The following is a 16937-nucleotide window of genomic DNA, read 5'->3' on the forward strand; positions in this document are numbered from 1 at the left end:
CCGTCGTTATTGACCTATTAATTATTAGTCCATCTTATATGGAGCACGACATTCTGCCTGCACAGTTTACCATCCACTGTCCAATTGTTATCCACAGTGTGATTTATCATCGTAGTATTGCATCAATACCACTTACATGCCACTGGTTCCTCACTCTCCCCTATGATTTTCATTAAAGGTGAAAGACAGAGATTATTTGTGAACAGGTGAAAGGCTCTCATTCTTTCCTTCCATCTCCCACACTCTCCTAACTTCCTCAGTGATAAAGTTCATTAATTCCCCCCGTATATCTGAAAGATCTTTTCCCATCTCCTCCTATCGCTCCCTCCTCCCGCCTGGCACATTCCTGGTGATTTATACTGAGTCCTGGATAGTTGATCTTTATTCAGCTGGCCTCCAGGCAAGGCTGATAACACCAAGGTCCCTCATCAATTCTGTCCAGCGCCCCTGCCTGCCTTGCCCCCAGCTGCACCCTTTCTCTCTCTCCAAACTCAATCCCTAAAGATACGATTAATTTTCTGTTGGTGTTACTTTTCTTTGTGCCGTGAATTCGCAAATAGCCCTACAAGACGTATGTGGTTAAATTACTGAAGAAATGGTTGCATTTGCACTGGAGGCAGCTGCTGAGGGGACAGCCTCAAATAGATGCGAATGGCACTCTCAAAATAACTGGGCCAATGGGAGAAAGAGATCAGTTGTAAGAATGTTTTTTGTGTAGTCTGCCACAGAGGAACACAAGTAAATACCCCAAAAGGAAGAGTGGGCTTTCACTTTCCTTAGACAGACCACTACTTTCATGGGTAAAAATTCTGCTTTTTGGATTTAGGATATTTGACTCCGCCATCAGATTGGTGTAATTTTGATGTCTGGCTCCTGTGAAATGGTGATGCATCTGGTATTTCATCTTCCCTGGGTATGTTGTTTTTTCATTGGTCAGAACTTCCCAGAGTTCAGAGTCATAGAAATTATTTGCACAAGTCTGAACAGTGCTCATAGAGAGTTGGGAACCCCACAGGGGCTTTTCGTCGCCTCTAACTAACTAAACAGTTTAAAACATTTTTAACCAATTGAGATTTTCATAATTTAGCACCTCTTAATATTAATGAAAATCATTTTTAAAAATGATTTAGCGTATTCAATCTTCAAAGATGGAAAATTGCACAGTAAATCTGCTCTGTGAGTGTTCTCGGCTGGTCTTACCAACTTGCACTGTCCTGTACAGTTATGATTTTTCTCTGTGCAGTAGACATACAACCACCAGAATATTTAAGAATAGTTATTCAAATAATTGTGGCAAGTAATTGAATTGTGGTTCTCAAGTTTTTGAGAGTAGCTAGTCATTACAAGAATATGATACAGTACGTGAGGCGTAAAGCTGTACAGCAGGGGTTGATTATGAATGGCTGGTTCGAACAATGGGCTTATGCAGGTATCTTTACATTTACAGTACAGAGCTTTTTGTTTGCTGCTGTTTTTGGAGATTACACAGTTACCAGAAAGACGGAAAGGAGATTAGCTAGATGCTTGACTTCATTTTTAACATGCCCACAAACATTTTCTTCTCCAAACATGCAGACACACATAAACACACACACAGATGGTTACTCTTGTTTTTCTTCCATGAGATACCTGGGTGAGGATCAGACAGTGTTCTTGGCCAACAGATCAGAGAATTACAGTAGCACAGCTGCTGCTTTGGCTCTATTACAGCACACTGACACACAGGTGGTTTGTGTGTGTGTGATTGTGTGTATACATAAAGACTGAAACTTGGTAAGAAATGTTGAAGTGAGTAAAACAACTTTGACTGATGTAAATTCAGCATATTTGCACTAAAGTAATGTGGTAGCACAGTGTAACTAAGAGGTTCAAACAAAGCATTGTAGTCGTGTATGACTTTGGCACTGCAGCTAGAAAACCACTGCAATGCTGCCTGATCTACACACCATATTACTATTATGTAGGGCATGCTTTTGCAGCCTTAAGAAAACCTGCTATAATTCACCTATGCCGTACATATTTGCAAAAAGCATTATATATGAACAAACTCTCACACACACACAGAAACTCCAGTGTAATTCTTAAAAACTTATTTTCCCACTGCTAGTTTAGTGTTGTACATTTAATGAATGGTTTTACCATACAAACCTATTTTTGGTTAAAAAGTGTCAGGGATCATCTTGCGCCTGTGTTTGTACATGTACATGCCTGCTGCATGTCATCCCTGTCACTGTTACCTAAACTTTACCGCCTCTCTCATCACTGAACTGTTGAAAGACAAAAATGCTGTGATGCATCTGTAAGAACTCCTCTTTGGTATCATATAGCGCTGTTATTCCAAAGAAGTGTGTCCTCACCCCACATCCGATTTATTATTGCCCTAAACACTCGTGAAATCTTAATTACTCCCCTGATCTCCTCTCTCTGTGTATTGCGCTGCTCTTTCTCTCTCTGTTGTTTCTCCTTCCAGGTTTAGGCAGCTCAGAGGCTGATTAAATGTTAAAGCTCACAGAAATACTGAAAAATGTAATGCATACAACTTCTGCAGATTCTAAATCAGTTGTATCTGCTACATCTATAATATTTTTGGCGTGCAATTCAAGAGGTCCACCAATGAGAACGATTCATAAACACAGAAGTCAGTCCGGGTTTTACTGCATTGGTCTATGGTGGCAGCTTGACAGTGAAAAGCCATAAACATGGGACTACACAACAATTTGAACCATGTTATTTTTCATGGACTGAAAGTCCAAATACTCTTGAATCTATGTTAAGGCCTGGGTACAAAAAGGTACTGGTACCAGGTACTGGTTTGGAGCCTGTTTCAGATTCCTTCAGTTTGTACAAAATGGGCATCAAAGACGCTTCATGGCTCCGTCACATCTTTCTGCTCTCAGCCCAACTCGTTACAGTTTGTCTCTGGCATAAGGAGCTGTTGTTGTCCTCTCAGTGCCTCTCCCTCCGTAGCACAGATTTGCCACTATTGATCAGAAAACACTCAGCCTCCAGCCTGCTGTTTTGATTGATTTCTGTGGCCAAGGCCAGATGGTTTTTCACTTCCTATTCCATTTTTCTCACTCGCTGAATGGGAATTTATGTCAGCTCCCAAGTTTTACTGGTGATAATCAGCAGTTGTTGCTGCGTATTAAGCTTTTTTTGTCAATCATACACTCCAGACTACCAACATATTTTTTAAGAAGTAAAGGTTGCTCTTTTATTTCATTATTTGAATTATTTTGGTCATTGGACCTAAGTGTTGTGTTTTACCTCCACGGTGCCAAGTACCAATGACACCAAATGACAAGTCACCAAAATTGTCCAATGACTGAGCACTGTTAGTACTTTACCAACAACCTGGCAGAATCAGTCATCCAAGAAACATTGGAGTCTTGAATTCATTTCTGGTGATTTGGCACCTTGATACAATCGAGAGTTAATGCTGCCAGGTGCCTAAACTGTGCGTATGAATTATAAACACCACAATTTAATACACCAGTGACACAGTGCATTGGCACCAATGCAAGTCACGATGATATCAAATAGAAGTTTAAAGTAATACTTTAGTGACATTATCTTCTATCTATGCTAGACTGAGAAACTTGAGTGTCTGAATAGATGAGTCATAATCTGACCATTGACCAGTTGTCAGTTGTTTTCCTGATGCTGCTGAAAGAAGAAAATGAGAAGGAAAGAAAGAAGGAGACCATCTCATTTTCTTTCCATGGGTAGATTTTGTATGGCAGTCTGGGATTCAAATCAACAATCTATTTGTCAGAAGCCAATTGTCTGACTTCTAGGCCTCTTCTGCTTTCTCTTAAAGTCATCTGAAACATGCAAAGTATAGCTGTAGTAAAAACAACAGGAGACTCCATCATTTGTCAGATTTCTAGATTTCAAATAACTTTGATTGGTGCTCTCAACAAGTTTAGTTTAGTACAGTTTATTCTTTTAAATCATAGCCCATGATCAGATGGTGTCCAGTGATCATGTGTGATACCAGCTGGGGATTGTAATTTGAACCCTTTATCTGAAAATATTTTAATGCTGTTATTGTTGGCTGTTACTGGATTATCACAGGTATATTAGTATCAGTATATGGCATAAGTTGGCAGATATTCAAAGAAGTTGCTGTTCACAAATGTTTAACAGCATGCATTGTTATTAATGATTGACCCTTATTTTCAAGTAGGTTTGATGTTCAGAATGTGCTATTATCTTTACTGTTACTGTCATCTTTGATACTAAAAGTTAATTGACAAATCAGCTTAAGTATCCTGCCTCAGTACAAATCTGTCACATTTTTTTAATAATGCGATTCAAAGGGTTTCTTGGGAAAAGTTTTTATGTCAAAATTATATTAATGTGTTTTTGTAAAAATCAAATATAGGTATATATTGGAATATCTTTTTTAGATTTATCACTCACATAGCAATATTAAATCAGGTCTTGCATTTGTGTGGAGACTGTTTTGCTAAAGTATATAGTAGGAGATTTTCATTTTGTACTTGCAGAGTTGCTGTTTTGTATGGGTTAATAGATTGTAAGTCCCGGTCTTTTCTGTGCTTTGTTTCTGATCGTGTGCTTATGTGTGTGCAGGGAGTGACATACTGTGGGGAAAGTTCTGCCAGCAGTCTGACCATGGCTAACGTCCCCTGGCACCAGGAAGTGGTCGCCTTCGTCCAGCAGCTGGCTGACATGCTACCTCAGTATGAGATCGCCTGCGAACACGAGCACTCTAACTGTTTGCTCATCGCACACACCAAGGTAAGAACTCAGCTTCAGAGGGTCATACATAACTTAACATACCATATCTGCAGCCTATACCAGTTTAACATAGTGAGCCCTCAAATTGCACTGACTAAAAAATTAAATAGTCCAAACACATGCGTAGAACTTTAACATTCCTCTATTGGGAGTTAAGCCCTCCATAAAGTAGTTCAAAACATTTTACATCAGCAGCATAAAATGTAGAACACTGAGCTAATGAAGAATTAATCTACCATCTTAGCTAGCTTAGACTGTAGGTTGATGGTGGCAGTGTAAGGAGCATAGATTAATCAATCAACGGAAAATTAATCGTCCACTATTTTGATTGATTTGCAAGATTGAAATCTTGCAAATTTATTAAAAATACATGTACATTAGTATTCACAGCCTTTGCCATGACACTCAAATTGAGCTCAGTTGCATCCTGTTTCCACTGATCATCCTTGAGATGTTTCTGCAACTTGATTGGAGTCGACCTGTGGTAAATTCAGTTGATTGGATTTGGAAAGGCACACACCTGTCTATATATTAGGTCCCACAGTTAACAGTGCATGTCAAAGCACAAACCAAGCCACGAAATCCAAGGAATTGTCTGTAGACCCCAGAGACAGGATTGTATTGAGGCACAGACCTGGGGAAGGGTACAGAAAACTTTCTGCAGCATTGAAGGTCCCAGTGAGCACAGTGGCCTCCATCATCCATAAATGGAAGTTTGGAACCACCAGGACTTTTCCTAGAGCTGGCCGCCCGGCCAAACTGAGCGATCAGGGGAGAAGGGCCTTAGTCAGGGAGGTGACCAAGAACCCGATGGTCACTCTGACAGAGCTCCAACGTTTCTCTGTGGAGAGAGGAGAACCTTCCAGAAGAACAACCATCTCTGCAGCACTCCACCAATCAGGCCTGTATGGTAGAGGGGCCCGACGGAAGCCACTCCTCAGTAAAAGGCACATGAGAGCCCAACTGGAGTTTACCAAAAGGCACCTGAAGGACTCTGACCATGAGAAACAAAATTCTCTGGTCAGATGAAACAAAGATTGAACTCTTTGGCCTGAATGGCAAGCATCATGTCTGGAGGAAACCAGGCACCGCTCATCACCTGGCCAATACCATCCCTACAGTGAAGCATAGTGGTGGCAGCATCATGCTGTGGGGATGTTTTTCAGCGGCAGGAACTGGGAGACTATATATTTTTAGGAAATTAGTTAGTGGTCCATTTAACCTCTAGTCGTTAAGGTGAACCAGAAATCGCTCAGCACAACTAAATTAAAAACTTGTTTTAGTGTTAAAAGTTACAGTGTAGACTGTACACTCTTAATTTGCTGATACATACGTATGTTCATTCGGTGCAACAATCTGCTGGATATTAATTAGGTGCAGCTTACTGGCTACTGCTCTTCTGCACAGTAACATTTCTAAGTTATCAGTGGACCCAGACAGTGGATACTGCATTAGCATCCCTTCACAAATAATAATAAATAATGTGTACCTGGTGATCCTCTTTGCATCTGTTGTAATTCTGCAGCAGTTCTTTTCAGACACAAACACACAGATCCTTTATCTCCATTTTTATTCAAAGTAATTTTCCAGACAGCTCAGAAACTCACTGCAGGTTTCTAGTTTTTAAATTGGTGTTTTGATTTAGTCTTGTTTTATTATTTATGTAATTTAGTCTCTACCTTCCTTTCAAAATATGCAACCATCAGAGTGGTTTATTCTGGCAGAACCCACCCCAAAAAGTATCAGTCAGTGGTGGGTTCTGCCAAGGCAACTGTCCATCAATAATTAATGAATGATGATTAATTGCCGCCTTGGCTCTCTCTGACAGCGTAGAAATTCAAGCCAGCCAGCTATGCACCCACACCTCCCTATTACACAAACACACAAACATAAATGGAGTGCTCGATGTGTTATCACAGTTTATTTAAGCACCCAAACTCCTAATCCTCCTTTGTTTTTATTTACTGGAGCTTTGTTTTCATGGGACTGCTTACAGATTTATTTACTTCTGTGGTGTCTGCAGGCTCATTCTGGACCCTCAAGGCCTGGAGGGATAACAGGGGAGAGAAAGAAGGCACAAGCCACATGATTTTTATTGTTTATTCCAAGTTTTCTACTACACCATGAAATTACCTTTCTGAGAAGCAAAACATTTACAGGTTTAAAGTCACAAGAAACCACAGTTCAGTAGTATCCACCACAGTATTGCACCACAAATCTTATGAAGTTGCAGGTGTCATATGATGGCTGGGAGAAGTTGATCAAGAAATCTGGATCTGAATTTAAATTTTGCTCAGTGCAATGTAACAAAGTAACTAAAGTAAAATATACATATATTTAGTGTTTAATGTTTATTAAATAGATATATGTTGCAAGTTGGAGAATTGATTGACTATGCCTATTGCCTCCTGTCCAAAATCCAAAAATGTGGAAACATGAAAATGTGTACAGTAGCACAAAATAGAACAAATCATGTTTATGATTATGATTTGAATACAGGCTTGAATGAATGTGGTTCTTGCTGGAAACAGTATACTGTATACATTGTATGTCTCAAAATTAGTGATGAACTTCTATAAAAGGCAATCTATTTTTAGCCTTGCTAGCTGCTAGGGATGACGATGTCGGTCCATCAGTCGGTCCACCATTTTGGTCCAGACTGAAATATCTCTACCACTACTGGATGGACTGGTTACAAGACATGGTCACGGTTACCGGACGATGAATCCTGATTGCTTTGGTGATCCCCTGACTTTTTGTCTAGTGCCACCATGAGATTCACATTTATGGTTATGAGTGAAACTATTGGATGGATTGGCATTAAATTCTGTACGCACATTCATGTCCCTAAGGATGAATTGTAATGTCTTTCGTGATCACCTGACTTTTCATCTAGCGCCACCATCAGGTAAATGTTTTCCAGTCCGGTACTTTGGTTTATGACCAGATACCTGCAAAGCAACTGAGTTTCCCATTAGTCTCAGCTGTGCTTTGTGTTTTGTGCTAATCAGCAAATGTTAGCATGCTAAAATGCCAAACTAAGACCGTGAACATGGTAAACATTATACTTGTTTAAGATCAGCATGTTAACATTGTCAATGTGAGCATGTTAGCATGCCGACATTAGCATTAGCATTTAGTACAGCCTCACAGAGCCACTAGCTTAGCTGTAGACTCTTAGTCTTGTTATAAAATGATGCATGCACGTTCTGTAAGGTGTTCATGCTAAATTGCAATTTAGAAAAGCTGTTTATACAGATAAACTGACATGCAGGCCCTTGTAAAAACGCAAACAAAGATCATCATCCCTATCATTACCTTCTTGGTAATGACACGCACACACAAACACATACATAGACACACTTGTCTGAGACAAAAAAGTGTTTGTCTGTTGTTCACTTAATTCCTTCCGGTTCTTACACACCAGCAAGGACACAATCAATATTTCACTGAATTGATTCCCCCTTACATAACAGCAGAGTTTAAAACGCATCATAGGAAAGAACATCAATCTCATTTTGCGTATATATATGTGTGTGTGTGTGTGTGTCTGCATGTCTACTGCACCATCCTCAGATCTTTTAGTTCCACTTGGATGCGAACACTGTTTGATGTAGTCCTTTAAAAGACATCAGAGCTATCTGTGTGTGTGTGTCTGTGTGTCTGTGCGCGTGCGATCATACTTTAGCAGCAAGTAGCGATGGATCCTCCCTGCACCGACACATCATCATCATTAGTTCCTTTTCAACCCCTGGGATCTTCCCATTGATAGGCATTAATCTCTTTTTCTGCATCTTTCATACTTCGTTCTACTTTCTCTCCCAGCCTTTTATCTCTTTCATCTCCCCTCTTTAGTCTCTCCATCCCTTCCCCCATCTTTTTTTTCCTGTTATTCTCCATGCTCTTCTATCTATCTCAGTCTCATTTCTCCCAGAGCACAGTGTAATGAAAACAGCACAATTAAGACACAAACCTCCCAGATATAATCTTCCTGAAAGACCTGTTGACTTACATGCCATCTTGGACAGTGTCTCTCACCCACTCCATGACGTGCTGGTCAAACAAAGAAGTACCTTCAGTGAAAGACTCATCCCACCAAAAAGCACCACAGAGTGCCACAGGAAGTCATTCCTGCCTGTGGTCATCAAACTCTTTAACTCCTCCCTCTAAGTGTCAGTCTATATGACCCTAAGTCATTAAACTGGACATTGGACCATTAACATCACTGCAATACTTGACATAATTGTGCAATATTCTCTGTTTAATACTGCTGTGCAATATACTCTTTTCAGTTTAAAATTCCCTATTTATTGATATTTATTCATACTTCTATTACTGCTATGCAATATCCACCATCTCACAATCATCTTAATAAGGTACACTTAACTTGACAGTACATGCACTATTACTTATTACTTATATTATTATATTGTATTATTATACCATACATACTTATCATCAACCAGTAATTCCACTTTGTACTTTACACTTATTTTAATTTTATACTTATATCCGTCTTTGTACTTAATTTATCTTGCCTGTATTATAGTGTATTATATTTGATTTGCTTAGAACTTCTATTCCTGTGTGCACTGACGTGATAGTGAGCTGCTGTAACAAAAGAGTTTCCCCTCTGGGATCAATAAAGTGTTTCTGATTCTGATTACAAATCAGTGCTATCAGTAAACCTGTTGTGTTTGAAAGTCCAAGTGAAGTCATCCTTTTTTGTAGTCAAACATCCTGTCAAATGTATTAATATAACTTGTTTCTGTAAGGAATAAAAATACCTTTAAAGATACATCAAAAATGCTCCTTTAGCCTCCCACTGGGCCAGTGAACATACTAGACTGACAGCTGAGCCAGCACAGAGACACAATGTTGTACAAAGTTGAGGCACACAATTCAGCATCTAAACTGATCGATCTTGACACTGACTGGAAAGCTTTTAAGCTGTTCAAAGTGCTACACCCAACAAGCTTGCTAACTACCTACCTAGTATCTGCACTTTTAATGCATTCACACCATGTCAGTAGAATGGGGAAAGACAGGAAGACCTCTTATTATTTCAAAATAGAAGCATACATACATTATTTCAAGATGATGATGCCATTGCTAGCCTCATAGTCAAACCAGATATGGAAATTAAGACTTAATCTGCTGTTTTTATCATGTTATATACAGTAATTATGGTGGTTTGTTGACAAGTGAAACCAGATACAGTGTATACTGTAGCTCCTTCTCAATTGGTTGAATCAATTGTGTTAGTGTTGATAGTTGATTTTATTTAGATGTATCCACTGCCTATGGTGGTTTTGCAGCCATTTGCCACCTTTGCTGGCAGTTCTGTGGGGTTTTTTGACAGTTCTGTAGTTCTTTTCACCAAGTGGGAGATATTGTAGCTGTCATTCCCTAAGTTTCCCCTAACTCGTAAAAACTACTAGAGGGCATTTTACAATAAGTGCATTCAACCATGTGAATACAACGCAAAAATTGCAAGAATCATGCAAGTACATCAACCTCATCAAATATACTGAACTGCTTCATGAAGCACACGTGTGTGGCAGCAAGGCAGCATTTTTTCCTGGGTGGATGTTGTTTTTGTGGCTGGTTAAGCAAGCCAGTGTGAAACAAAAAATACAGCGGTGTGAAAAAGTGTTTGCCCCCTTCCTGATTTCTTATTTTTTTGCATGTTTGTCACACTTAAATGTTTCAGATCATCAGACAAATTTAAATATTAGTCAAAGATAAACACAAAATGCAGTTTTTAAATGAAGGTTGTTATTATTGAGGGAAAACAAATCCAAACCTACATGGCCCTGTGTGAAAAGTGCCCCACCTGTTAAAACATAACTGTGGTTTATCACACCTGAGTTCAATTTCTCTAGCCACACCCAGACCTGATTACTGCCACACCTGTTCTCAATCAAGAAATCACTTAAATAGGACCTGCCTGACAAAGTGAAGTAGACCAAAAGATCTTCAAAAGCTAGACATCATGCCGAGATCCAAAGAAATTCTGAAACAAATGAGAAAGAAAGTATCAGTCTGGAAAAGGTTATAAAGCCATTTCTAAGGCTTTTGGACTCCAGCGAACCACAGTGAGAGCCATTATCCACAAATGGTGAAAACATGGAACAGTGGTGAACCTTCCCAGGAGTGGCTGGCCGACCAAAATTACCCCAAGAGCGCAGCGACAACTCATCCAAGAAGTCACAAAAGACCCCACAACAACATCCAAAGAACTGCAGGCCTCACTTGCTTCGGTTAAGGTCAGTGTTCATGACTCCACCATAAGAAAGAGACTGGGCAGAAATGGCCTGCATGGCAGAGTTCCAAGACGAAAACCACTGCTGAGCAAAAAGAACATTAAGGCTCGTCTCATTTTTGCCAGAAAACAGTTTGATGATCCCCAAGACTTTTGGGAAAATACTCTGTGGACTGACGAGACAAAAGTTGAACTTTTTGGAAGGTGTGTGTCCCATTACATCTGGCGTAAAAGTAGAAGGAGAATATCCGGCCATCTCTACGTGACCTCAAGCTGAAGCTAACTTGGGTTCTGCAGCAGGACAATGATCCAAAACACACCAGCAAGTCCACCTCTGAATGGCTGAAGAAGAACAAAATGAAGACTTTGGAGTGGCCTAGTCAAAGTCCTGACCTGAATCCTATTGAGATGCTGTGGCATGACCTTAAAAAGGCAGTTCATGCTCAAAAACCCTCCAATGTGGCTGAATTACACAGCGCTGTAAAAGACTCATTGCAAGTTATTGCAAACGCTTGATTGCAGTTATTGCTGCTAAGGGTGGCCCAACCATATTAGGTTGAGGGGGCAATCACTATTTCACACAGGGCCATGTAGGTTTGGATTTTATTTTCCCTTAATAATAACAACCTTCCTTTAAAAACTGCTTTTTGTGTTTACTTGTGTTATCTCTGACTAATATTTAAATTTGTTTGATGATCTGAAACATTTAAGTGTGACAAACATGCAAAAAATAAGAATCAGGAAGGGGGCAAACACTTTTTAACACCACTGTATGTGTCCCTGCATATAGATACAAAGAAGACATTGGCTTGAAAAATTATATGGGGTTGCAGTTCAAAGTCTGAAACTATTTGATTGGCTGTATGCAAAGAATATCTCTTTTTATGCAGACAACTGCTCTCTGACGAGTATGCGCACAAGCAGGGTGTGCCATCACTAAACAAAAAAAAACATATATGTGTAAATATGAATTTCTCCTCTTTGGGCACAATTAGTTTTTCTCCAAATAGAGCACAGGAAATCAAATTTACAGAGCAGATCTCCGTACTATAGTAGAAAAAGCATGCAGTTTATTTTCTTGAAGAGAGATAATATGGGATCATCTTCCATTAGTTCTGTGTGAATGTGTCTGTGAAAGTACTATACATCTCATTGGCATGTGCTCATACATGAAGGCACCTCCTGTGGTGCTCAGTGAAGAACCTGTTCTCAGTATCCTCAGTGATCCTCAGCAAAAATGCTGTTAGTAAAAACAACAGGCCGTCTTGTTCTCGTTTCAGACAGCACAGCTTTGCTTTGTTGCTTAGAGACTGAAATTGTTTGCAGAGATGCCGGCTGAACAAATATCATTCCTTCTCATTACCAGAAACATTAACTCCCTAACTAAGAGGTGCTGCTTTTGTTTTTTTCCCCCTTTTCTCAGGCTTCATACAGGTAGCGTTTCTCTAATGGCAGGCACAAGGCATCTAAAGGCTAATGCTCAAACGCTTAATGCCTTTACTCCCTCAGTGGGCCGTCATCTTCAGCAGGAAAGTCTTTAACTTGACAAAAAAAATGTTAGTCCTTCATGAGTACACATTGGGTAATTTTGAGTTGCATTTCTTCTAAGAAAGTCAGTGATGTAATGCCTCCCATTTTGTAAATTACAGTAGCAGTTTGGTGTAAGTCTGAAAATTTCAAAGAAGCAAGCCCCAGTGCACACACGGGGGTCCGGTCAAACCAGCCATTAACCTGAAAGAGCTTTTAAATGCTAAATGCTAAAGCATAACAGTCGTCCCCAGTGACAACTTAGCACCATTTTGCATCCAGTTACAGCTGGTCAAAAACCTCCAAACAATACCCACAAGTGAGTTCAAGTCATCAAGGACCATTTTAAAGATCAAACTTTGCTACATGCTGCCATAAAGAGCAAATAACTTAAGAGGAAAGGTTGTGCTTTATGTAATACCTGCTTTGCTTGCTCTCTGTTTCTTCCAACCTTTACAGACAACAAGGGAAACATGGTATTGTATTAACTGGAGAGCACTGTTGCATGCTGGGAAAGTAGAGGTCACACTCACCCCCTGTGCTGGTTTGGGAAAACAAGCAGGATTAGAGAGGCAGAATGATGTTAGAGCCTTTTTTCTCACTGTCAAACACTCAAGCTGTTCTCTCTCTCTGGTAGTTAGTGTGCCTCTCACAAATAAACACACATACACTCTTTTCAGCTCCTCGCTCTCCTTCTGTCCATTTATTTCCCTCTTTTTTCTCTTTCGTAAGATGGATGGCGAATTGGATAAAGGAGTAAGAAGAAGTGATTGATAAAAGGAGGGATGTGAGGAGATGGGAGGCGGTGGAGTTGGTGAATACACAACCATTTAAAGAGGCTAAACTAACAGCAAGTGGCAAATGTGGAGCAAGAAGCTCTAAATTCACTGTTGGTCTTTTTGATCACATCTGTACTTCTTTGTTGTTTAATTTCAGAATATGCAACACTTACATGAGTGTTACTCTCAGTGGTTGTCCATTTATTTCTGTTTCTGAGCATATTGCTATGCATTCATTTGTATGAAATGTGCTGTATGAATAAAGTTCGATATTCTTTATTGGCTTTTGATTTATAGTTTATATGTAGGTCCTTCAAAAGTTTTCAATTTAAATTATCTAAATTTCAGGAAATGACTACAATGTTTCAAATACAGTTTTAAAGACCTAATTTTCCTATCATGTCCCGACAGATTCATGTAAGAAATCAGACATTTATTGAAAAACAAATTTGATTAATCAGTGCTGAAATAATTGTTTGTTGTAACAAAGGCCAATTGGAGAATAGAACCAGCAGTGGTATCTTTCCATTTTGTTACTTTGTGTTACATTACTGGCACCTCCAGTTGGATTGGTGGTGGTTTTTAAAGATTTTTCTTGGTTTCTTTATTTTGGTTATGAATCTTAATCTCAAATGAATTCCAGGTATCATTACAGATGTCTTAAAACATCTTAATAAATGGCTTTCAGAAGTGTGCAGGTTTTCACATATAGGTCCACAAACACCACTTGGATTACTGCTGATCACTCATCTACCACCTTGTTTCTCTCTCCTTTCTTTGTGTGTGCTTTCAGTTCAAGGTGGATGGCGAGTGGTGGACATGGATCGACTACGAGCGTTTCCAGGAGCTGGTCCAGGCTTACGAGGAGAGTGGGGGACAGCAGAACTTCTCAGCCTTGGACTACATAGCCAAAACTCCCAGCTGGGCTCTGTTTGGAGCCCACGAGCAAGGTTTTGACCCCACTGACACACGCTTCCAACGACGCAACAAAGCCAAAGACATTTCAGGATGCTGATAGATGAGAGAGAGAGAGAGCGAGAGAGCAAGAGAGAGAGAGGTAGGGTGAATAGAGTGAGTGCTGATCTCTCTAGCTAAAAGTAATAAAGTAGGGTTCAATGTTTCTTTTCTTTGAGTTTCAAAGCTTCCTTTTCCTGGACAGTTTTTACTCTCCACAGCGTCCCTCATTCTCATGTAATCTTTCTCCCTCTTTTCATTTTGCTTCAATTTGGATCTTTAATTTTATTGGCTTGACCCTCAAGATCAGTCAAAACTGCCAGAATCAGTTCCTTTACACCAAGTTTCTAGACATTCCCCTTCACTTTTACTGGTTCACTGCTTCTTTTGCTTTGTATATGTACATAGATTTTTCATACTTCCCTCCTTTTTTGAAGCGGTCATTATTATAGATATCAGTGGCTTTGATCTGTGTAACCATCTGGCAGCACTTTGGAAAGTTTACACTGTTAAAGTTGAACCTGGCAATGGCTTTATCACCAGCCTAATTTGTGACATTTTTTATCATCCTGGCTCTAGTTAGGCAGCTGTACAGCTCAGGACATGATTCTCCTCATGTCGTCTGTGGCAGTGACACATCTTTCCCAAACACCTTTGCTCTTCGTCCTACTTATTAGGACAGTGGTTGTATTAACTTTGAAGTGAGAGACTAAAGCAATGAGAGAAGAGCATCAAGGCTGAATCTCTACTAGGACAGTGGAGCTTCATGAACTGTTGTACATTCCCAGCAGTGTCAGCTTTGCTTGGTGTAAATGCTCTGAGCCTGGATGGTAGAAAATATTGCAGCTTTCAACAGATAGTTCTGCCATTCTGACAGGTTTGCTGAAGATTAGTAACAAGTGGACAATTTTTAAAAAAAATCAAACAACATAATATATTTGACTTGATATCGAAAATATGACAACATTTTGGGTGTGATTTGAGCTAATCTAGGAAAAAGTCATCAGTAGTTAAATATAATAAAGTGGGTAAAGGCACTAAAACTGATAAACTAATTGTATTGCAGTTCAAGAATGAATAAATCGAAATTGAAGCTGTAACACAGAATTGCAATCACCCTATTCTCACTTGACGATGTCAAGTCTCATATCATTATGTCAATACATCTCCCAGCTCTGAGTTAAATAGACACAACACTGGGCACAAAGATAAATAAACTGCTAATGTCCAACACATTTAAAATATTCATCCAACCCCCAAATGTATGCTGTCTGATCTACATTCAGCCACCATCCAGGATAAGGTATGAGTATGAAGAGCAGCATCATATCGGTCTGACTCATGTCCAGCATGTCAGAATAAAGCCTTATACTGATATTTTATTCAATCCAGATGTAAAAATCAAGTCCATTTTAATTTCTTTTATTTGAATGTAAATCCAGCTATAAACGTTTAAGTCCATTGTGATTTGTTTTGTAATGTCTCCAATGTTGCAGTGCTTCCCTTTTGGGAGAAAGAGCAGGTGTGTGGATATACCACTATAATAAATGTATTTGAAATACTCTGCTTTGACATTTGTTAATTTCATATGCAGAACACATACACACAGGTGCATTAAGGCACGCGTCATACTGCATTTCTGGCAGACATCATATTGTCATTTTGTTCTTTTCTCTTTTTTACCCCTGGCAACAAAGTGAGAATTTGACATTTTAAGACCACAATAATTGTGTTGAAAGCTTTCTGACCCACTGTCCCTCACTGAGTTGTTTTAAATTGGGATACTTGAGTTTTTAGTGATGTGAGATTACACAAAGCACAAGAGAGAACACACTCCTGAGTGGGTAAACCATATATGATTGAGGTTGCCGGGTGTGAAGTCATGTAACTATAAATATGTAGCAAAAAGGGCACTGCTTTTATTATGTGTAAACAACGCTGTAAAAGTTGGTAAGTAAAACACTCATCCTGCAACTCCTCTGCCAAAAGACAACATGCATGCAAACCCTCCTTGAATAAATAAAGGTTAAAAAGATGTCACTTTGAATTGACCCTGCTAGTTTACACACAGGTATTTCTGCTGTATTTGTTTCATTATACATGTCCCAGCTTAGTGTAGTGAGATAAATGACAGGAGCAGATCATACATCACAGGAGAGCAAACCTGCCTAGAGATGGTGATAAGGCCCTGGGAGATGATGGGTAATGGCTCTAGTGCCTCAGGGATCACTGGGTAACAGATTGCAGAGGTGCGTGTGCATCCTATGCCACTTTTTTTTTTTTTTTTTTTTATCTTGAAAGTTTGCTAGGTCTTTTGCCTCCTTAGATGTTGAGATCCCATTTCAAAAACATGAGACCATTTTTAGACAGTGTTGTGTAGTGGTCACCTAGAACTGGTTGTCATTATGTCAGTGGACAGTCCTCTTGTGGAGGACACAAGTCCACAAGTCCCAAGTCCCTACACCAGGTTTTGGGTACCTCTGAGGCTAGAGAAACGAGGCTGTGGACACATTTCACAATAAACTAATTTTCCTGGATTAAGTTTGGCCAGAACTATACAGTCATGTATTATTCAAATGTGTGTACATATGGTGTGAAAGTTTGTATCACTTGCTCAACATGTGAATGTATTGAGAAAACGAGTTGAT

The 16937-nt window shown here is 39.5% G+C and overlaps 1 protein-coding gene across 1 annotated transcript in view; it reads left to right on the top strand.

The window, feature by feature from the left end:
• The window catches only part of tyw1 (tRNA-yW synthesizing protein 1 homolog (S. cerevisiae)), a 61002-nt gene extending 45151 nt beyond the window's left edge, over positions 1–15851 (top strand). Inside the window, 2 exon segments of the mRNA XM_044203982.1 lie at positions 4597–4764; positions 14129–15851. Of these exon segments, the coding sequence (XP_044059917.1) occupies positions 4597–4764; positions 14129–14350 (390 nt within the window). The 3' untranslated portion in view covers positions 14351–15851.
• Positions 15852–16937: the final 1086 nt, after the last annotated feature.

The sequence above is a fragment of the Siniperca chuatsi genome, linkage group LG7 (genome assembly GCF_020085105.1).
Source record: "Siniperca chuatsi isolate FFG_IHB_CAS linkage group LG7, ASM2008510v1, whole genome shotgun sequence".
NCBI lineage: Eukaryota > Metazoa > Chordata > Actinopteri > Centrarchiformes > Sinipercidae > Siniperca > Siniperca chuatsi.